General features: G+C 40.1%; 1 protein-coding gene across 4 annotated transcripts in view; it reads left to right on the top strand.

The window, feature by feature from the left end:
• BEND7 (BEN domain containing 7) overlaps positions 1 to 22,582 on the top strand; it is a 49,397-nt gene that overhangs the window by 6,000 nt on the left and 20,815 nt on the right. For all 4 annotated transcript variants that reach the window (XM_049814129.1, XM_049814128.1, XM_049814126.1 and 1 more), the window contains 3 exons: positions 9,663 to 9,962; positions 15,927 to 16,049; positions 18,516 to 18,781. In XM_049814129.1, the coding sequence (XP_049670086.1) occupies positions 9,663 to 9,962; positions 15,927 to 16,049; positions 18,516 to 18,781 (689 nt within the window). The remainder of the gene's footprint in view (positions 1 to 9,662; positions 9,963 to 15,926; positions 16,050 to 18,515; positions 18,782 to 22,582) is intronic.

The raw sequence follows: 22,582 nt of genomic DNA, 5'->3' as shown, positions 1-22,582 counted from the left end.
TTCAAGAGCTGGTCAGAATTTGACCTTTAAGAATGTGAGTCCTATCAAGGATCTTCCTTATCAGGTACTGAAATACAAAGTTGTGGTCCTGGGAGCCCACCTTCAATTGCTATGAAAAGAAAAAGGTGCTATTTCCTGACGATGTCCTGAGTGTCCAACTTTCAGATTTCCTCCAGGCATGTTGGTTTTGACAAGACCGAATGATGTATGATCATGCAAGATTTGTAGACTAGGTTTTGGTTTTGGTTTTTTTTCCTTGGGGGTTGGTTCAATTCAGTCAGTTACTCAGACCTCACATGACCTTCTCCACTTTATTTTCAATAGGTTACTTTGGTGTCCACTTCTATCCAGATTTCTGGTGATAGAGGCACTGATCTGAGATGTAGGGAAAGCAGTGTCAGAGACTGAACTCAGCTGAAAGGACTCCAAATCTGAGCTCCCACCTTTCAGCAGGGATCTGGGATGAGTGGCATTCGGTATTCTAGCTTTCCTTTAAAAAAATTCACGTTGCGTGGAGTAATTTTTCATTGTGCTTCAGGGATGGTGCGATCACGCTTTTCCCAGCTCAGTGTCCTGTCCACTAATAAGGAGCTTCGGGGTGTAATTGCTGCTTCACTTGATTTATGCCAAAATTCATCCTAGAAGGATGTTCACTCCTAACTTGTTGGTTTAGAATCAAGTTTGTTCTCCAGTTTAGGTTAGTTCTCCAATTTAACTGATCCATGGGATCAGCTGTTGAAACCTCAATGTGATGCAGCCATTAGTATGTGAATGAATGCTGAGATACGTCATTGAAACTATTACCTTTAGAAAAGGTGATATGTATATAAACAAGTGAAGCTTATCAGAGATGTGCATATGTTTTGGTTGTACAGTCGAGAACGATGAACTTAAACTGAAGAGATGCACTGTCGAGAGGAGGGGAGCTTTTAGAGTAAATAGGAAGAATCCAGTTTGTTTAACATGCAGATAAATTAAGGATCAAAAGTCAGGAAAGACCTGTTCAGCCTAGATGGTCTTTTTTGCACCAGCACAGATGGGCAAAAAACATGGCTTTGTGTAAATGTAAGCTGAAAATTGGAGGAAGCTTTAGCACAATTAGAGGAACGTGGTACTGGATGTGACCTCTGATGGTTGCAGTGGTGCAAAGTCTAACTGCTTTTTCAGTGGAGCGTGGTAAGCTTGGGAAGTTTGCTCGTCTGATGCAGTGTTGGAATGGGAGATGTGGTGGCTTGTCCTCTCCTCCAATCCTTTGTTCTGATAAGATGATAAGCAAGAAGTCATGTCTTTCTAGAGAAAGGACATGGTAAACACAGCCTTTACAAAATTCCGGGTGGCGGGTGAAATATTGTTACTGTGTTTTGCAGATGAGGACTGGCATCTCTTTTGTTTTGAAGGGAAGGGCTTAGTTATCTGATACCAGGAGAGACTGCTTGACCTGAAAAGGAGGGAGCCTGGGGTAAAGTGCTTAAACCTCAAATATGGACAAGATTTAAGACAGACTTGACTTCAGCTTTTACCAGTTATCAGCATAAACCTTCTGTCACAGGGCTGTTAGCCCAGACTTGGAAATAAAAGCCCATGAGGGGACTGTACACCCGTATCTTGTGGACAATGCTGGTTAAACCTAGCTTGTCTATAAAAAAAACTTTTGCATACACCACATTGGTTTTTTTCAGTCTTAATATTTTATTATCATCACAAAAAAGCAGAAATATAATATACCTCCAGACTGAGTGTTTTTACAATGCTTTCAACTTGAAATTCAGGCTCTATGTTTGAAAGGTTAATGTAGAAAACTAATTATATTATCCTGGTAATCAAATGTGTGATGAGACATTTGTCTGTGTAATTAACAGTGAAGAACTTTTATAGTTTCATAAAATCGAATGCTACGCACAGTGTGCTTGGAGCATTTGTTTTGAAGAGATGTCCAAAACAGAGATGTTTATGACTGATATAAAGTGGAACTGAAATGTACTGTAATGCAGGTGTCTGTGCATTTTACAGCATTTCGCATTGTTGAAATAGAAGGCAGCAGATTAATAACTTCGCTATGTCATGGTAAAAATAAATAATGTGTTCGTGGAGCAGGGGAGCAATGCATAAGTTACTCACTAATTTCAAGAATTTATTCTGTCCCAGAAATAATATCCTTTGCAATTTATTCACAGAGAAAAAGTTGACTTAACACAAGTCCATGAAGTTACTTGTTACTTTTAATAGAATTATATCCCAAGTCTGATTGTTGCAATAGTAGCTTCTGTAATTAAGACTGCATAAAAGTTTATTTTATGCATCTGCATTCTCCAGTGATATAACTTTGTAAAGCATTTCCCTTTGGGGCTGAAGCATGATCTTGACCTGGGACATTTCCAAGAATGGGGGGAAGTTGTTGCATATCTATTATTTTTTTAATTATATGACCCCATAAATACATACATTTATTGAGGAGTTGCTCACTTGTCCTTTCCTGAGTGATTTAGCTGTTGTGGTGTGGCATGACAGTGTGTAACTTAGGCTTCTCTATCTGCTCCTGTTGGGTGTTTTGAAACTGTTTCACCAAGCCCTTAAAAAGAGTTATTTTGTGGTGGTGGTGGTGACTGGGCTACCTAGGCTGATTCAGCTTCCAGAGAAATAACGCCCCAAATCCTGAGTGGTCTCAGGCTCTGATCCAGGCTTTGATTCTGCAAATAGCTTTTCTTACATTAGTGTTTGTGATGCTTATTAACTTTCTGTGTCTTGTTATAGGCAGGGGTGTCAATCAACCCGTGTACTTCCATGCTTAGTTTGGGAGTAGTGGGTCTAATTTGAGGGTGATCCAGTTTTCCTGCAGTTATAATCTTAGTGCTTTGTGTGGTGACGTAAAGATAGGCAAGTGCTTTAAAATGGCATTTTAGAGCACTGCTAAGATGCCTCAACTAATACAGCTTAAATGTCCCTATATGTTAGCTTAGGGTAGTCAAAGTCCCCAGCTCATAACTCATGTTGCTTGTGTGACCCTCTGACATTGTTCGTGACCACTGCTCTCCCTGCTGACTTGGGGTTTAGGGTTTTAATTTGCAAAGCGTGTTGTTGCCTGTGTTACTTGTTCAATATAGGTTCTTATATGCCAGCAAAGACTGGGGGTCACTTATTTGAGAAATGCATGCTTACCCCATCAATTTAGCTACACAGATGCCTGATTCAAATTATTCACAGAACAGTCACAACAATGTTCCATGTGATTTAGGAAACCTTTGATCCAATAAGGAATCATGCACATGGCTCCTCTATTTTCCCCATGCTGACCTTCACAATTTTCTTTCAGAACCACTTGCACTACAAGATGACAGTGGCAAAAATATCTTGAGTTTTGAAAGTTACAATTTGAAGTAGGTATGGTTTTTGCTGAGAATCATAGACTCATAGAATGGTTTGGGTTGAAAGAGACCTTCAAAGATCATCTAGTTCCAACCCCCCTGCCATGGGCAGGGACACCTTCCACCAGACCAGGTTGCTCAAAGCCCCGTCCAGCCTGGCCTCAAACGCTGCCAGGGATGGGGCATCCACAGCTTCTCTGGGCAACCTGTGCCAGCGCCTCACCACCCTCACAGGGAAGAACTTCTGCCTTGCATCTCATCTAAATCTCCCCTCTTTCAGTTTAAAGCCATTACTCCTTGTCCTATCACTACATGCCCTTGTAAAAAGTCCCTCGCCAGCTTTCCTGTAGCCCCCCCTTTAAGTACTGGAAGGCTGCTAGAAGGTCTCCCTGGAGCCTTCTCTTCTCCAGACTGAACGACCCCAGCTCTCAACCTGTCCTCATACGAGAGGTGCTCCAGCCCCCTGATCGTCTTCATGTCCCTCCTCTGGACTTACTCCAACAGGTCCATGTCCTTCTTATGTTGGGAGCCCCAGAGCTGAACACAGTACTGCAGGGGGGGTCTCACCAGAGCAGAGGAGGGGGACAATCACCTCCCTCGACCTGGCCATGATTCTTTTGATGCAGCCCAGGATACAGTTGGCTTTCTGGGCTGCAAATACATGTTGCTGGCTCATGTTGAGCTGCTTGTCAACCAACACCCACAAGTCATCCTTCTCAGGGCTGCTCTCAGTCCACTTATCACCCAGACTGCCTTTGTGCTTGGGATTCCCTTGATCCATGTGCAGGACCTTGTACTTGGCCTTGTTGAACTTCATGAGGTTCACATGGGTCCACCTCTCAAGCCTGTCAAGGTCCCTCTGGATGGCATCCCTTCCCACCAGCACTTCGATCGCAGCTCACAGCTTGGTGTCGCCGGCAAACTTGCTGAGGTTGCACTCAATCCCACTGTCCATGTTGCCAACGATGTTAAACAGCACCGGTCCCAATACCGATTGCTGAGGAATGCCACTCATCACTGGTCTCCACTCAGACATCGAGCCATTGACAGCAACTCTTTGAGTGCGACCATCCAGCTAATTCCTTATCCACCGAGCGGTCCATCCATCAAATCCATGTCTCTACAATTTAGAGACAAGGATGTCGTGCAGGACCGTGTTGAATGCTTTGCACAAGTCCAGGTAGATGTCTGTTGCTCTTATCCACCAACACTGTAAGCCCATCGTAGAAGGCCACCAGATTGTCAGGCATGATTTGCCCTTGGTGAAGGCTTGTTAGCTGTCCCTATTTCCTGTGTGCCCTAGCAGAGCTTCCAGGAGGATCTGGTCCAGGATCTTGCCAGGCAGAGGTGAGACTGACTGTCTTGTAGTTCCCTGGCTCTTCCTTTTTTCCCTTTCTAAAAATGGGAGTTATGTTTCCCCTTTTCCAGTCTGTGGAAACTTTCCCAACTTCTCAAATATGATGGATAGTGGCTTAACCACTTCATCCGTCAGTTCCCTGGTGGATCCCTAGAAGGGATGCCTATCTCCCTTCTAGGATAACTGTCTTTGAAGGAAATACTTGAATGCCATGTAACATACAAAAAGGTGTTTTGGCAAGCTCAGCCTGGCTGTGCAGCAGAGACACGTGCCCGGCATGCACATGCCTCCCAATTTCTTGAGCTGCTCTGAATTAGCCCTTATAAAATTCTTCAAACACGGCAGCTGAGTTTTGCTGGCCCTCTTCCAGGAAGGGCAGCATTCAAGTGGTGTCTAATAAACTGGCATTTAATATGTTTGATTATATAACCCGTTGCAATTATTTATTATTTTTTATTGAGCTTTCAAGCCATATGCATTGACTTCCACTTTTTCTCACCTCTGAAGCCTTGTTTCCTTACAAACCAGGCTAATGTTGTCAGCTCACATGCGCTCGTCTGGCTGGCTGTCGCTGCTGTTCCTACCCTCCCGATAGCTTCTGAATTCATCCACCAGTTTCAGCCTAGTTTGACACAAAGGTGGAAATCTGTGAGATAAAAAGTACCTTCAGCAGGCAGCCTCATGGAGGAAAAAGCCCTATTTGTGTAGCCAAGAAAGGAAAAGTTTCTGTAGGAGTTTCATCTGCCAAAATACAACACAACATAAAATTAGACACTAATTCATAGAAGATCAAACTGTATTAAAAAAGTCAACTACTCATGAATATTTCCCAAAGCATATGAGAAACATAAATGTTAAAAATAAAGAAATTAATTGCAAAATATTGGGCCAAGAGGACATTATGATTATTTGTTTATATAAGTCGAAGGAAGAAAACATCAAATAGAGATGATTGTCCAACCTTAACTCTATTCATTCATTTATACACTTTAAGACACATACATTAATTACAGCTGACATTAACACTTTTGTAATACTGGAATAAAATTAGTATTTTAATATATGGGTATGGTTGCATATAATTTTATAATTCTTTGTAGCACTATGATATTATTTGACAAATTATTTGGGAAAATTGTAACTCGTTTGTAGGTAGTATGCTACATTTATATTAAGTTCAAAAAGTGTAATAGTGAAAAGATGGTCAGGCATATAGGGGCAAAGAATGGAATTAATGAATTATTGGTAACATTTTGTTAACTGGTGGTGTTTACAGGTCTGTTGCCTCAGACAGGTGCACACTTAGCACGTGGATGCTACTTCATCCCAGGACAGTTCTGGTTTACATTTGTGTATTTGTAATTTTTAACATTTTTACAACTTTCAAAGCAGGAAGTTCTTATGCTGTGCATACTTTTAGTAAGGAAAAAGATTGAAATTAATTTTTGGGAAATTACTTTTTGTGACTATTTAATGTAGTATTTATGAAAGGGCTTTGTTCTGCTTTTTTTTTTTTTTTTTTTTTTTTTGTCTTGTAAGATTGCAGTCAGGCTATGTGGAAAAAATAGGTTGTATATAAGGGGCCATCATAGAGACATCTGTAATAATAATTTTAAAAATTGTTAATATGGTTGTTATGACTATTACCATCTTTACGTGTAAGTTCCTAAATAGGGCTGTAATTTGCCATGCTTATCTACTTTGAGTAGCATTTTGTAAGTATTTAGTGTTTTTTAAGTAACCTCATGGGTTTCAGATAAAACCAAAGGGATTACATGGGGAATCTAAATGGCAAAATGTGTAGCCTGCCGATCGGAGGCATCCCCATCTCCTTGGGAGTGGTGAGGACCCTTGGTACGTGTCCAGGGGTACAGGGAGATGCTGAAATATGCACCACTCCTCTCGGGTCTCAGCATCTCTCTCGGGAGGCTTTTCACAGATAGGTAATACAGATTTTTATGTAATAAACTGGGGTTCTTAGGTGCTTGATTATCCCATTCAGCATTTAAAAAGGAAGGCTGGCTCTTCTTTAGGACATAGTAGCTTGAGCTGTTTGGTTTTCTCTGTGGTGCATATTCCTCTTTTTTTTTTTTTTTTTTTTTTCCATTTTTAAATTACATGGTTATTATCTGTGAAAATCGTCAGCAGTGGAATAGCTGATAACAAAATGCTATCATTGGGCTCTAGAGCTAATAGCCAAGTGAGATAACCAGAGAGAAAAAAGTTAAATCTGTTACTGGTCTTGTGCCTGCCTGCAGGTTCAGATGGCGTAACATCAGCTACTCTCCACTCGTGTCAGGAAGGATGCTGCTGTCGCTGGCCAGTTACAAACGAAAAGCTGTAAAAAGTAATAACTGGGAGGGGGGGGGATCTAAACTTGCACTGAAGACTAATTCAAGCTTATAACCTGTATGTTTTTAATGCTCTTGCTTACGAAGGACATATTTAAAAAACAAAACAAACAAAAACCCCTCAAACCAACCAACCAAAAAAAAAAAAAAACCAAACAAAAAAAACACCACCAACAACAAACCCAAACAGAAAAATCCCTAAAACCAAAAAACCCCACAAACCCAACAAACAAGTTCACAAAGGGGGAATCTCCCTGTTTTAAGTAGGGAGCTACCTAAACACAAAGACATGCTTACATAGGATGCAACTTCAGGGTTTGTTATAGCATAAATGTAGAGTTTTATTCTATTTGGAGGTACGACTGTTTGTGTTGCTGTATAGGAAAGCTTCTGTATGAAGGAACAAGGGACTAGAATCAAGGCTGAATAAGCTCAGTTAGCATTAATATTTTATTTAATTGAGTAAGGGAAATTTAATCTTTCCAACAACGTGTCACCTGACCAGCCACGTAGCACACAGTCACTACACCCGACAGGAGGAGGTGGGTGGGAAGCCTTTTGGATATTCGGATACATTTTGCTGTTGAATACAAATCTGAATTGCTGCCATAAAATTCTTGAGAGCCCAGTGTACTGCTAAATGGTACGACAGGAAGGGATTGCTTCATGCTCCGGTGTGGTAGGAGCGTTTGGAGCTTGGATATGGGCAGGTACAGCCACATACAGGAGAAAGGGAGTCTTCAGTGGACGGGTCTGAGTATCTTGGTAATGGGAGTCTGGTGGCACTCTGTGGCCTCTCAAGGTTGGGAACTGCAAACAGTCAACCCCTGGTTGGACTGGGGCCAAAAAGTGTCATTTTTAAATGAATTGGTGCTGTGATTTGTTAATTAAATCACACCCGCATGCTTAAATCCACAGGCAAACCAACAAAATAAAAACAATGCAGAACTTCCTTGCAAAGGGTTTTTCTCGGCCGCTTTAGCTGGAGTGAAAATGGTGCTAGAGTATCACTGTACAGGGTTGACAAATATTTTTCTAAGTTTGGACTAGAAGTGTTTTTGCAACCACCCACTCTCCTTGCTGGATCAGGGTGGGCTAGAGCCAGCTGGCACGGGCCCAGGGAACCGGTGCGCCAGGTCAAGCGGGAGATGCTCTGATTCAGCAGAGGCTGGAGCGGATCGTACAGCTCGTCTCCCCTTGTGCTTATTCGCCTCCTGGAGCAAAAACTCCTTCTCCAGGTACTGCGTGTCCCTGGGTACGTGGAGCTTGCAGCGTGCCGCAGCCACATTGAGCTTGGCCGGAGGAGGGGAGCAGCAACCTCCTTGAGGGATGGGGTTGCTGCTCTTTTAGCTGTCTGGTTTAGCCAGCTACCTAAGCGTGTGCCTAAGTTACTGAGTAGCGCTGTTGAGTTGATAAAATTGTTCCCATGCCTGGCATTAGCACACTTTCAAATACCTTGTCGAACCAGAGACAATGCACGTTGCATCTTGGGTTTTGGAGGGTTGGGTTTTCTCTTGTGAAGTTTCTTTTTCACTATCGGTTTGCCAAAAGTAGGTTTATTTTGGGAAGTGTGAATGTAAATTGAACAGAGGATACCAAGTATTACTGTACTAAGTATACTACAAAGGAAGGTTGATTCATCAGTTTCTTGATCTTTGTTATTCCGTTTGCTTAGGTTGTTTGATTTTTCTATTACCAGTAAAAAAATAGAAGCTTCTTATTTCAGAAGGGGCTATGAACGCTTCCTTATTACTAGTGAAATGTAATATATGCTTTAACGAGCGAAATAGCTACTATCTGCCCAAAACACATATATTCATTGTGCAATCAGCAGTTTCATATGTAAAATTAATACTTAAATGGTGCCAGGAGTATTAAAGTATGTAATTGTTATTATTTAAATGCCCTGAATTTATTTGGAACAGTCACATTTTTCTTGTATATATTTTCATTTTGTTTTCATAATCTACATTTTTAAGACGTCCAGCAGTTAGGCTATATAGTTATACATGTATTAGCTGCTTTTTAATTTATTCCTGTATAATCCAGTATTATTAAATTCTGTGGACTAAGGAACTGATCCTGTTCATTAAAATCAATAGATGCAGTGTTGCTCTGTGTGCGTGTGTGGTGTGCTGCTTTTTGTGGTCTATTTTTTCTTTGTAGGATCTATCCTTCAGGATATAGCAAACTGATCTATAAAGGATCTGATCCTGTAGGCTTTACTTGGGGAAAATAACCACTGATGTCAATGCCTGAATAGGATCTGTTTCTTAAAAGGATAGTTTGTTTGAAGGTGCTGTAGCTATTATTATTTCCTTCTGGAGAAAAATATTCTTACTCATCAAAGCTTTAGAAAAGGCATTGAGAAAGCCAAGTTCAGCAGGTCTTTCAACCATGAGAGATGTCAACCATTACTGTGTTAAAGCGTAGCCTGGTACATACCAACGACCGCTCAACCGTTTCTTTTCTTTCTCGTCTTTATTTATTTATTTTTGTACTCCAACTCTTACTGGCATCTAAAACCACTAATCTCTACCCATTACCGGTTTTGCTAATTTACAGTGATAACTGTGGCTCTGTTTTCATTAGGAGATGAAAGCCGGGAAATTAAAAAACAAGTTACAGGGATGAGAAGATTACTGAATGACAGCACTGGAAGAATCTATCAACGAGTTGGCAAAGAAGGAGAAAAACTGAAGGAGGAGCCCCAGGATTTAGACTTAGCCTGGGCCCAGCGCCTGAACCCCCCTGCAGAGTCCCAGGCGAGCCTTCATCCTTCACAGAGCGGTGCATGGAATGAATTATCACCCCAAGCTAGCCATTTTTCAGGGCAATACGGAACTCGATCGAAAACGTTCCAAAATCAAACGCGAACCGTGACATCCAATGGTATGATCTGCATTAGATACTGAGAATAGTACTTTTTTTTTCTCTCCTTGTACTCTACTAAATTTCTGCCTTTGTTGTGATGATTTATTGTACCGCTGCACTGAAAGTAGTTATAGTTCAGAGTCTACAAAATGAGCACATAGTTATCACTTTGAAAAGGTGTGAAAGTGGGCACGGTGCATTCTGCTACCATCTGTCTTAGCTTTTAAAATGGATTCCTGGTGATAGGACAAAATTACTCAATGCTGTTATGGGCTTAATTTCTATACAGTACTTATTAAAACAGCTTTTGCCATTGTTATTAAATTCATAGCTAATTAAATGTCAACCTCTACCACTCCTCTTTGTAATGAGTAATGTAGCACTGTTGTGACACTACTTGCGGAGCAGGATTCTACTGACTTTCTTAAGGGCATGGCATCACCCTTATAACTGGCCACTGAACTTCAGGTACAAAATCCCATTACAACCTTAGGCTTTTATTCTGATGGGACCATCGGAGAAAAGAGATGATGGAGTCTACCTGTGAACAGCATGTACTAGAGCGTGGTCCATCTTGTACTGGCAGAGAATTCTGCCCTGAAGTAGATAGCAGTGTGCCCTTAAAATGCTTTTGTCTTGTTGTTTTAAGTACCAGAGAATGGAGGTTTTACTGCCAGGTTCCTGAAGGTCGTCTTTAACAATCTAAATTTAATTCAGGAAGTTTTTCTCCTGATACTCAACCCTAAATTTAGAGGGGGGGGGGGGTATATTGAAGGGGTACCTCAGTTCTAAATTGTGAAAAATAAAAAATTGTGAGATTGCATCTGAAAACATTTATCAGTTTCCAGTTGATTCTGAAGGTATGCATACTTCCCAATAGGAGCATCTGCTGTGTATCCTTCTCTAAAGACATACAAGTTCTCATTGCTTGTAACAGTTAAAAAGAAAAATACTACTATTATTCTCACTACTGTCCTTTAGGAAGCGTTGTCACTGCACTAAAAAACATACAGCTCTAGGTTTCACCAGATTGACTGTTTCTCTGTAGAGACAATGATTCACACAGAGGTACCAGCTGACCTGGAAAAAGATGTTGCAGTAAGTCATGCTGGTTTTATTTATTTTATAATGCAAAAAAAATAGTTGAGTTTTATTTAAAGGTGCAGATCCAGGGGAGAGGGGAAAACACTTGACGGCATTTAGCATCCCAGTCTAAAACTGTGCTCTCAAAATCCCACCATAACAACCTTATAAATGTGTAAGGACCTGAAACTCATCACACATCTCTCTCTGCCCTGAGAGTCCCTGGGCACAGGCAGGGACAGTTCTCTGCATGCACAGAAGTGCCCAGGCCTGCACAGATTAGGTGCCTAGCTCCTGGATCCGGAAAGTAGGTGGAGAAGCACCTCTGTCCCCTCAGGGGCCTGATTCAGCATGTGAGCTAAAACATGTTGACAGGATTTGGCCCTGTATGCAAGAAAATGTCAGCGCTTTAATTTTTCGTACGGGCAGGAAGGGTTCGGCTGATTTATGATCTCTTACAGGTTAGAACAGCCTGTGAGACAGTAGAAGGGTTGGGTTGAGTGACCTCCTGGGCTGGACAGGGGGAATGCCCAGGCTCCCAGCTTTTGGGGAAGTGAACGAGAAGGCACCTTCCACCCCTCCCTCTGCAGCTGCCCTGCTACAGAAAGGAATGCAATCTTTTAGGTTATTACATAAAGACGGGCGTGGGCCCTCTCCGCCGGCCACCTTTGAAAAGACGATCTGCGTAGCTCTTTGATTAGAGGTGTCCGCCTCCAGTGGGGTGTTGTGATCCTGCCAGATGGTTTTGCTGTTTTGGCTCCAAAGCCTGGTCTCTAGGAAAGGAAAACTTTTGATGTATTTCTGGGCTGCGAGCAAGCTCTGAAACTGCTCCTCACCCAGCACGCAGCTCTTCTGGGCGGCCAGCGTAACGTGTCTGATTCTCCCCATCCCCTGCATTGGGAGCCTGAGCATCTAACTCAGTATTTTAGATGTTACTCGGAGGATAGACAAAGTCCTTAGAAGCTGGGTGTAGAAATGCTGAACAATACCTCAAGGGAGATACTACTCCTTGGTACTTACTGTGGTGTTTAAAATCATCAGAGCAAAACTGTTCAGGTAGGATGTAAGCTTACTACCTGGGGCTGTCAGGCCGAGGTCATCACTGGGGAGATGTCCAGGCATCTGTAGCAGGCAGTCTGAGTCCAGAAACTTTCTGTCAATTGTGGATAGATACCATATAGGAAGCCAAGTTATATGTTGTAGACCGAATTACTCAGATTTTAATGTAACAGGCATGCTAAGTCCATCTAACTAGTATAGTTACCTACTTGCATGGTAAAGGTGGTTCAAGGAGAGGCTGGAATGGATGATTAATAGGTGCTGGTATAGAAAGCAGTTGTGAAAAAGGTATTGGCAAAAATAGACGAAGAGAGAAAGGGAGGAATGGGGGGACCCTAGGAATTGCTGCAACAGAGAGAAGAGGAGGAACATACTTGAAAAGCAAAGTGATTTATTGCAAACCAGATTTAAGGCGGTGGTTCCAGAAGTCACGATATTAGGTAGATGTCTGTGACCCACTGCGTTTAGTGGAAGCCTCTTGGGGCTACAAACAGTGAGTAGCATGTCTGACCTATTAGAGACAACTTATAGAGTCTGTCTAAAACATTTTAGTTTTGTTTCTTGTGTTCTGTAGCAAATCTGGCAGTGATGCAGCAGCTGAATTGCTTTTTGGTTATATCAAGATCGTTTTCAGTGGATTGCACTTGCATGCTTTTCAAATATAAACTTGTGGTAGCAATGTTATACCAGGTGAATTCACTCTCAGCAGACCCAGCTGCAAGAACAACTGTCCTGGGCTACTTGCTGCTGACATGGGGGAAGCAACTAATGTGGTTGTGTAGTCTCCTTCTCTCAATCATAGAAGCCAGTATCAAATTTGCCTGCTGGCGAGCTTCCAAAAGAGAGGGAGATGGTGCTTTAAAGACTCCTTCATAAAAATAAAAAGTCTGTTCTCCTTTTAAAATTAAAAATTGATTTATAACAAGTTGAAAAGGGTTGCTTTTGTCCTCTAAAAATGATAAAGATAGTGCTTGGAACAATGACTGAGAACACTCTACAAGATGTTTCTTACAACACAGTAACTGATCAGAGGATGGAGGATAGAAAGAAAATAAAAAACCCTCATGAATATGTATGAAGTCAGTAGAACCCTGCTTTGATTTGAAATATTGGTGGTCTCTTTTCCCATTTCCAGTACCTATGGTAGATTTACATGGGTAATTTCTATCAATGCTAATGGGGATTATAATGTAAATCCCCCATGCCTCAATGGGAAAATAGACCCTTTGGTTTTACATCAGGAGCCTGTGTGCCTGCGTGCTTTCATTAGGAGCATGTTATATTGCAACAGGAAAGATGTACAGGTATTTACTGATACAATTTGTCCAAGTTTTCACATGCAATTCACCATGATATAGAGTCTTTCTTAAGAAGGAAACAAAAGCCACCAGCCCTGTCTCCTGCTGTAGTCTTTCAGATACTATTTCTAGAAGTCCACTGGAATATTGGATTCTGATCAAGAGAGAAGACAGACTTTATCCCAAGGTGCTTATTAGTCTAAAACAACTGAGAAAGTACTGGAAGAAGGATGTTCTTACTATGTATTTGTCTTGTATTGATAAAACTCTCCTAATTTCCTGGGACTCCATTTCTAGGGTACCTGCTTGTCTTACTGAAAAATGTGGAGTTACGCTGATGCTATTAAATTATAAGAAGTCTTGAACTTCATCTACTTAAAAGTCTACCTTTAACAGATAGGTAAATCTGAGTAATCTGCTGCAAAGCTAAAGATACCTTTTTTTTTTTTTTTTTCCTTTCCCCTCTGTACCTGTAACAATAGGCTAAACACTTTATGGACCATTGAAAAGATAAAATCCCATCCATGCCCCAAGGAACTTTCAGTGACTAGACAGCGTACAAAGGAAGGGTGAGATCAAACTAGGCAGAGCCCTGCTGAGTCAGTAACCTCTTATTGTTTTGATTTGAGACTCTCAGCCTGTTTTCCAGATTGCTTTTTACTTTCAAAAAGTTTTTATTTGCAGCTGAAACCTTGGAGAGAAGAAGCTGGTGGAACTATTGCATTTGTATTTGCTAGATTTGCAGAGATTCTTAAAGTACTCCATTTATCTTAATGCAGTATTAACAGTTTTTGTCCATGGGTGATATTTTAAAATACCTAAATTTGTAATTACAGTAGTGTGGACAATCTAAATATCTGAGGAAAGGAGGAGAGCAACAGAAGATGTCAACAATCTTTAAGTGACACATCAATTTAGCTTCACAAGTAGCTCACTTTTGGGAGAACAACCACCAGTTTTCTCAAGTCTGATAGATGTTGCTTCAGAGCTGAAGCACTGAATGGAAGGAGGTAGAGAACAAGTGCCTACAAGGGAAGGGAGATTTGAGGATGGAGGGACGCACTGGAAGAACTAGGAAAGGGTGGGAGAGATTTAGCAGTGGCCAGATTTTTACCCATTTCAAATGAGGATTGAAGTCAGGGGATCTGTGTGGGTCTGACATCAGGGAGCTCTGATGAAAGAACACAAACCAAACCTAAAAAGGTATTAATAAACTGGTTTGGCTTCAGAGGAAAGCAAAAGTAATAATGAAAAATGGGAGGATTTATGAGCGAAGACTAGATGAGTTGCTTACGTTCACTTTAGCTAGGTAATGATTAAAGGGCACCTGATAACTGTCAGGCTATGGAAGAAAAAGGGAAATACATTCTCAGAAGTCCACCACATGTGACACCAAGCAAGATGATTTTTGTTAGATCCATTTGTACCTATCTTCATAAAATGATCATCCCTCCTCTCGCATGCTTTGATGAGCAGTAAAATAGCTATCAATTTAAATGACTGTAAACACATTTTGAAATGAAGGGGGGTGCATCACATCTGCCCTCAGTTTCAAGCAGATACTGCAGGTGTTTTGTTGAATTTTGAAAATTTTATTTGCAGTGTTAAAGCTAGTGATACACCTATTTTAAACTAAAGTGCAGGATATGCAGCTAAAGCTTGAAATCTTTCAGCTGTTACAGCCTGTCCTAATTCAGGACCTATGGTGCAAAACTTCTGGAAAGCAAGGCAGTAATAAAAGCACTGCTAAGGGCTAGAACTAGAAGTACGTAAATTCAGTTAAACACTAGTAAGAATTACTAGAAAAGAAGAATCTGTTGAACTACTATATTCGTTTTCAAAGGGAAACTATGGAAAGCCCATCTTGTAGGTCACAGTGCTGGAAAATATGCCATAGAAAACAATCCTACCCTAGCAAACAGAACAGCAGATATAAAAGCTTTCCTTGCTGGTGGTTTTTTCCATCCTATTTGTTTTTTTGGTTTGGTTTTTTTTTTTCTCCAAATAGGTTATTTTATTTTCATTCTCAATTCTTCACATGGTAAAGAATCACATGTAACATTCAAACAGTTTAAAAATTCTTAAGCCCTCATTTAATGTACAGTATAAACCTTTATTACACAGACTGTCTTCATTTTTTGTAAGACTGTTCCGGGAGATGGGCTTTTTTGTGTGTGCGTGATAAAGTGAGTATGTTTATAATGAGGTTTGGTGCTATTGTTATTCAAGATGAACTAGCCTGACAATAGGAAGCCCTGCTGTGAAGAGTGCATTGTATTCACGCTCTGAGCAGTCTTCTCCAGCCCATGTAACATTACATCCTCTACTGTATATAATTGCACATATTAGTAATTGGATAAAAACTAGTGGCCCCTTCCTCTTCAAAGGGACCATGTTGAAAATTATTTGTTTTCTTGCTTTGGATCTGATTTCATGATGGGGTATGTTGTTAATAGTTTCAAATGCCTGCAGGTAATTGTTGTTTGGGTGTTTTCGTGTGGTTTACGTTGTCTCTCCTCTGTTTCGTTCCTCTCTCTTTCAGGAGAAATCCCAATGATGAATTCATCAATTGGACCAAACTGCTGTACATGTAATTGCCAGTCGACCCTACAGGCTATTCTTCAAGAGCTCAAGACCATGCGAAAACTGATGCAGATTCAAGCAGGTACAATGACCAGCCCCATACATGCCTATCCATGACAAGCATCTAGTCATGCTCGTTTCGGGGGGATTGGAGTAGATGGTCTTTGGAGGACCCTTCCAACCCAAACTAGTCTATGATTCTATGATCTTCTTGTTAGGAGGAGTGGTCTAGTAAGACAGAAATCTACGTGGAGACTCAGGAAAACCTGGACTGTTTCCTGCTCTTGACACATCATTCAAAGTCAAATTTTCACAGGCTTCTTGGAAATGTAATTTCTACTTCTCAGATCCTTACCTGTATCATGGGGTATTATCTTGTAGGAATCCTTTAAGGCTAAATTTAAAAAAAAAATCTAATGTGATTAGGTACTTTAGTAATGGGAGCTGAGTGGGTAGATCAATATGCCATAACCACCCCCAGTTTGTTTTCAAGCATTCATTCAGAGGTGGAAAATGCTACTTTACCTGTTATCTGCTTACCAGTTCACTAATCTTAGGGGTAAAAAAAAAAAAATTGGAAGGCCACTTTAAAGTTATTGTAGAACAGTTCATTCAAATATCTTTCAAGTTACAGCTCCATGGTAGCCTCAACTGAGCTAGACACTGCCTGTTGTGGCTTCCATCCTTCTTCAGGCTGGTTTACCAGTTCTTTCTACTGGCTGAACCAGTGATAATCTGTTCATTGGGGAAAACTATTGAGTACAGTGTTCTGCTAGGCTAGGAGCTGACACAGAACAGTGCAGAGCCAGAAGAGCACTAGAGCCAGCAGGACAACAAGACCCTGGCAGCTAGGGTCATCGTAGGCTGCTGTGAAGCTGCAGCCTCCGTGCTTCCTAAAAATTAGCGTTAACACTTATGAGTTGGAGAAGTTGGAGATTTTGTCAGTTGAGTTGCCCATCCAGTGTGAGTGATGGGGAGTGGAGCCATGGAGTTTTTTCTCTTAGAGCAGCTGAATAAGACCTCTGTAAGAAAAGGCAGTGTTGAGTAATTAACTGAAATATGGGTGGAGTGAAGGGCTGAATAAACTCCTTGTCTTCGTGGCGTATAATGCTCGAGTGAGCAATGGGAAGGATCAGACAGGTTTTCTGATATCAGTTGATACACATAAAGATGTTTTTCTAAATGTCATCGATTTACAAAGAAGCACACAAAGGCCCAGGTTTACAATCTTTGCTGGGACAGGGAGTTCCTTACACAGTTGTACCGATTTCATTGAAATTATGTGCATGATTAAAAATGGCTTGTGGGTGAGAGGTACAGAACTGGCATTTATGCCAGGAGAGCTGGCCCCTCAATAGCAGGAACCTTTATTTATTATGTATCTACAGGATAAGTACCTTGTTAATTAGTGAATCTTTTGATTCACTGGGAATAGTTCATATTTTCTGGTAGGCATGAAATGATGGCTTTGCAGAGAAAAAAAATCATTTGGCATTTTTCTTGCTAAAAGAAAAAAAAGCTAAAATGCAAACATGTAAGTGAAAGTGTAATAACTTATTTTAGTATTCAAGCACCCTTCTGTCTAAATGATAAACTACAAATTAGAGTCTCGTAAATCCTTGCCAGAAATGAAATATCCCAGACATCTTTTAATAAACAGTATTCCAAGGTTTGTTTTTTTCCTCAAGCTTTGTAGATGAGGACTATTTGTAGTTCACTCGTAGCTCGAATGAGTTTGATTTGCATGTGTAGCACTTTTGGCTTTATTTTTTTGACCTTGACCTTACTGATTCATCCAGACATATAATTGTATCTGCATAGCATTCTGCTGGAGGACTTGCTCACATTGCTACAGGTTCAGCATTGGTGCCTTAATTTATACAAATGAATGTTGATACTGGAAAATGCAAAATATTGATAAATATAAAATAGGATCTCTTAGATTTCAGAGGTAACACATGAACTGTCAGTTTCTGTGTATGAGCAAAACAAACTGATGCAACTTTGGGTTACTTTTTTTCCAGAAATTAAACTATTGAATAGTGTTTTCACTCATTCTTGACATAATGATACTTGAAATGTTCTTGCCGAGCTGATTAACTTGGTGACTACATTCATAAAAATAACTGCAATTGCATTAGCACTTGTATTATCTTACTTTATCAGGAAAAGATGCTCAAAGACAGTGACATTCTCAGTCGTTCAAGAGGGTATACAAATTAATCATTGGTTAAGTCCTTCATGTCACCAACCATCTACTGGTCACGAGGAAAAAGAACCATGTATTCCTAATTTTCCTAAAACGCTATTCATCAGTATGTCTTGAAAAACCTCATAGTGGAGCTCAGTGTCATTATTGCCATTGTACAGATTGGAAAATTATGCAAAGGTGATAAAATGTAACTGTTTCACATGCAGAAACAGCCCTGAAAACCGTACCACTTATCCACAAGATAAGTTCAGTATGTTGGTAGTTTAATGGTGCATCTGTGTGGTTATACATGTGCTTTTCATCTGTAAATTTAATTCATTACTTTCTTTCATTCAGTTGGGACTCAAAACAGACAGCAGCCTCCTGTTCCTCTGATTTGTGCGCAAAAGTCAACAATATCAAGAAAGAGAAATAAAAAGAAAAAACTGCCCCTCAAAACTGTTGAACCAATTACCGTGAATAAGAAACCCAACTCCGCAGAGAATGAAAAGAAGCTATCAGCAAACTCGGAACGATCGAGTCTGCAAGCAATTGAACCCTCCCTAAAACCAGAAACCCCTGTTTCAGGATTTGGAATTATCCTTGAATCGGCTTCATCAGATGTAAGTTAATATTTTAACATGTGGTATCACAGGATTTTAAAGCACTCACTCATTTGGGAGAATCAGTACTCAAGTCAGGTTGACATGTGTTCCCACTTCTTGTTGGAATAAACAAGCATATCTTGGGTAGGGTTGAATGGAGACAGTAGGGTGAGATGTGGGGAGTGCTGATTACAAAGTTTTGGGTTGGTTTTTTTCAACTGAGTGAGTGCTGATTACAAAGTTGTGGGTCTGTCTTTTCAACTTTAATGAGCGTGTAGTTCTCCCTTGAGTTCAAGGCTGCCTGTTGTTTGAGCTTGCAGTGGAAATTTGTTCATCTCTCCTGTTGCCAAGAGCCACCATGAGATCAGGAGCTGTGAAAAGTGCTGCGTGTATAAAGCATTCACAACCCTGTCATTTGCTGATGAGCGCATGTAGTTCACACGTATACCCTTATCCTGCCAAGGTGTATTAATGTGGTGTGTTTCGTGCCTGGCTGGTCCTCCTAGCTTCAGGGGACTCCTTACCTCTACAAAGTTCATACCTCAGTCTTTGCTGTATCGGGTCGTTTGGTCTTCATCACTGTGGTTGCTGGATGAGGGCCTTGATGCTGTTGATGATGTCAGCGTGACTGAAGGGGGCAAAATTTGCCACTCTAAAAATAAGTACTTTTCACATGTAAAATTGCAATAAGTCTTTTTTCTTCATTTATGTAATGTGTATGTGTTGATAGAAATTTCATGTATCTGGTGGCTGATTGGCTTTGTTTAATGACCAAATAGATGTCATCTGAACCAGTTCACTGATGAGTAAACTGATCATTAATTTCTCTAATATATTTTTAATTTTGAGCAGGCAGTTTCCAATTTCCTAAGTACTATTAGCTAGAAAAACATAATTAAATTCAGTATCAATAAGCGTAAATGAAAACAATGCAGCAGATAATATTCTACCTTTCTGGAAGTGGGAACTAATAATAAAAAAGAGCAGTCATGATAATTCAGTTGTATAGATGCAAGCTGCACCACTAATTAGATTGCAGTCTCATGCTACAGAGTCAGTGTAGTGATACAGAGTAACTAGTTTGATGCTTTTTTCAAGGGCTTTCCTTTTGTAGTATTATGCTTAATAATGTTTGAGGGAATGGTTTGGGGAGGGACTGGTAATTTATCTCCAGTACGCAATTTGTGCTTATAATTTTTCTTTGCTTGTGGCACTCTTTTCTGGTTTTGGAAACCTTTTTTTACTTGCAATGGAATTTAATTTGGCTTTATGAATGTGTTCCATCACTGGACACAATTCTTCGTGCCAATTTGACCTAAGGAAAACAAGAAGAGGAAACATGTGTCTTATAAATCAGGTCCTCATCTGCCATCCCATGCTTTGGCCCCTGCTTGCCACCGTAGTTGTTTGACTAAATTTACAGAGCCAGAACCTCGAGACAAACAAATGGATTTTGTTTTGTCTTTGGAAAGAAAACAGTTGAGTTCTGAAAACAGATATATTTAACAGCGGAAATAAAATGTGACCTTAAACATTTTAAGAAGGCTAAAGAAAGTAATTTCTGTCAGAATGAATGGCGGTATTATCTTTTTCTATTTATTCATAAGCATCTCTAGTGTATCTGAGTGCCTGAAAAAAATGAAAGACATTTTACGCAGCACCATAAATAAATGTTCCCTTGAGAATATTGCACGAGTTGTCTGTAGCGGGTGCTGTGTCATATGCCAGGACTGCCACCGCTGTTATTTTGCCAACGTTTATTGAACTTTAAGAAAAAACTCAGTTTAATGTGTATAAAATTGGGGCTACTGAAACCAGTGCAATTGGTTCAGATTTGCTGAGATGAAATACTGCTACTTATGGAGGTGGAAAAAGTCTTTGTGAGACCAACTCTTAATCTGGCCCATGAAATGTAATGTTCTGTTACTCTTAGTTAAACTTTTGTGTTTGTTTTACTGTTACAATATTTCATTTATAACCTAATCATTTCTAATCTACATAGTACAACCTACTGAAATGTCTAGGATTAAATCTAATTCACCGCCTGTTAATTTTAGCACAGCAAAAGCCTTTGGCATTCAGGTCTTATTTATTTTATTGTACACGAGTAGCTTACCCACCTGTTCCTTATGCCATGATCATTATCTACTAACAAATGCTTTTCCTTTTCAGAAGTTGCATTCAAAGTGATCATAAAGTTCAATTAGGTACTGATTGTCTTTGATTGAAGAATAGTTTACTGCTAAAGGAAAGCAAGAATAAATCAGCTTTTTGCCTTCAAGTTATTTTACTGATATACAAATTGATTCCTCTATTAAGAATAAAATAGTCAAAACTAAAATAATATTGACTGCTCCACGCTAGTGCACTGATAGGGTTTGAAATGTATTTTACAGCTGTATTAGTGAAGATGATTTGTCTGCCCTAGGTGTCTGCTATCATTGAGGTCATCTTAGATTGCTATCATAAGACTCAAGACCCAAGTAAGAGAATAGGACAGGATGCCTTCATCACCATGACAACTACATTCTGGTTTTTGGTTAACACAAAGTAGAATTTTTTCCAAGTTGTAAACTTGGCCCACGTTTACTTACTCTTGAAAATCTTCTCTGTCACCAGAAAGTTTAGAAGTAACATATTAAAAACCCACCTACTTCAGAAGGTTATCAAATGTCAAATGAAATAACTCTGACTGTTTTGCTGGATCCAGCATTTTGAAAGTTCTCAAGGTAAAAAACAACTTTTCATCCAGAACAATCTGAGAAACTTAGACGCTTTTTAGATTTTTTTTTTTTTTTTTAATTACTGTCTGCATATTTTAAGATTCCTCGTCCTGGGTTCCCAAAGCATTGTAATCTTCAGTTTTATCACACAATACACATGCATATCCAATGATAGTATATGCTTTGAAAATATTCTGCTTGCTGTAACTCTCTTGATACTGATTTTTAAAAATCCATGGGAAAAGAGTTACACAGCCAAATTCTTCTGAGATTGGCAGCCCTTTCTTCTGTCTAGATTCAAGATGTTTGCAGGTGATTTGATAGGAGATGGCATTTGCTCTTGCTCTGTAAACATCTTTGAAAATGCACCATCAGTGGTGGATATGTTTTCATGTAGGGGAAAAAAAAGAGCAAGTTATTAAGAGCAAGGCTGTAATGTTAGCTTATTTTCTCACATCATGACCACTGATTCCCCCCCCCCCCTTGCCAACTATCAGATAATATCTTAAAATTTTTAGTTTGTTCATGATGTATCTTCATTCTAGGTATATAATTATTCCATACAGACATCTTGTGTAAGCACTGTGTGGTAGTCACAGAAGAAGATACTGCAAATATTATTTGTGTAATTTCTGATATGTACAGATAGGGACAGCAAAAAGACTCTTAGTAAGGGGACTTCCTTGAAGGCCTTTGTCTGCTTTGGCCCTCTTTGTACTTGAGACAAGACTCTTGTGAAATGCAGGATAATTTTGTTTCCTTCTCTTCCCCTCCCTGTCACTTTCTAGCAGTTGCTAGATTTATATCCCTGTGATTTACCACTGAGGTTTTTTGTGCTGAAACAAGGTGTCTATCTAACATCATCCTCTTCTAAGGATGCATTTTAGGAATATGAAAAGAAGGGAAAAATGGATGATCAGCAAGCACTGGCTCCAAGGGCAACCTCAAACTCATCATCTGCTTCCACTCATGTGGGCCATATCTGTGCTGGAAGCCCTCTTGGGAAAACACATGGAATGGACCGGTAGCCCTGCATTTGTGCTTCTTGGAAATGCCTGGCTGCCCAACAGCATGCTTGTTCACATAATTTGGCAGT

The sequence above is a fragment of the Accipiter gentilis genome, chromosome 11 (assembly GCF_929443795.1).
Source record: "Accipiter gentilis chromosome 11, bAccGen1.1, whole genome shotgun sequence".
Taxonomy (NCBI): domain Eukaryota; kingdom Metazoa; phylum Chordata; class Aves; order Accipitriformes; family Accipitridae; genus Astur; species Astur gentilis.
Note: the sequence above shows the minus strand (reverse complement) of the source record. Positions and strands in the feature narration are given on the sequence as shown.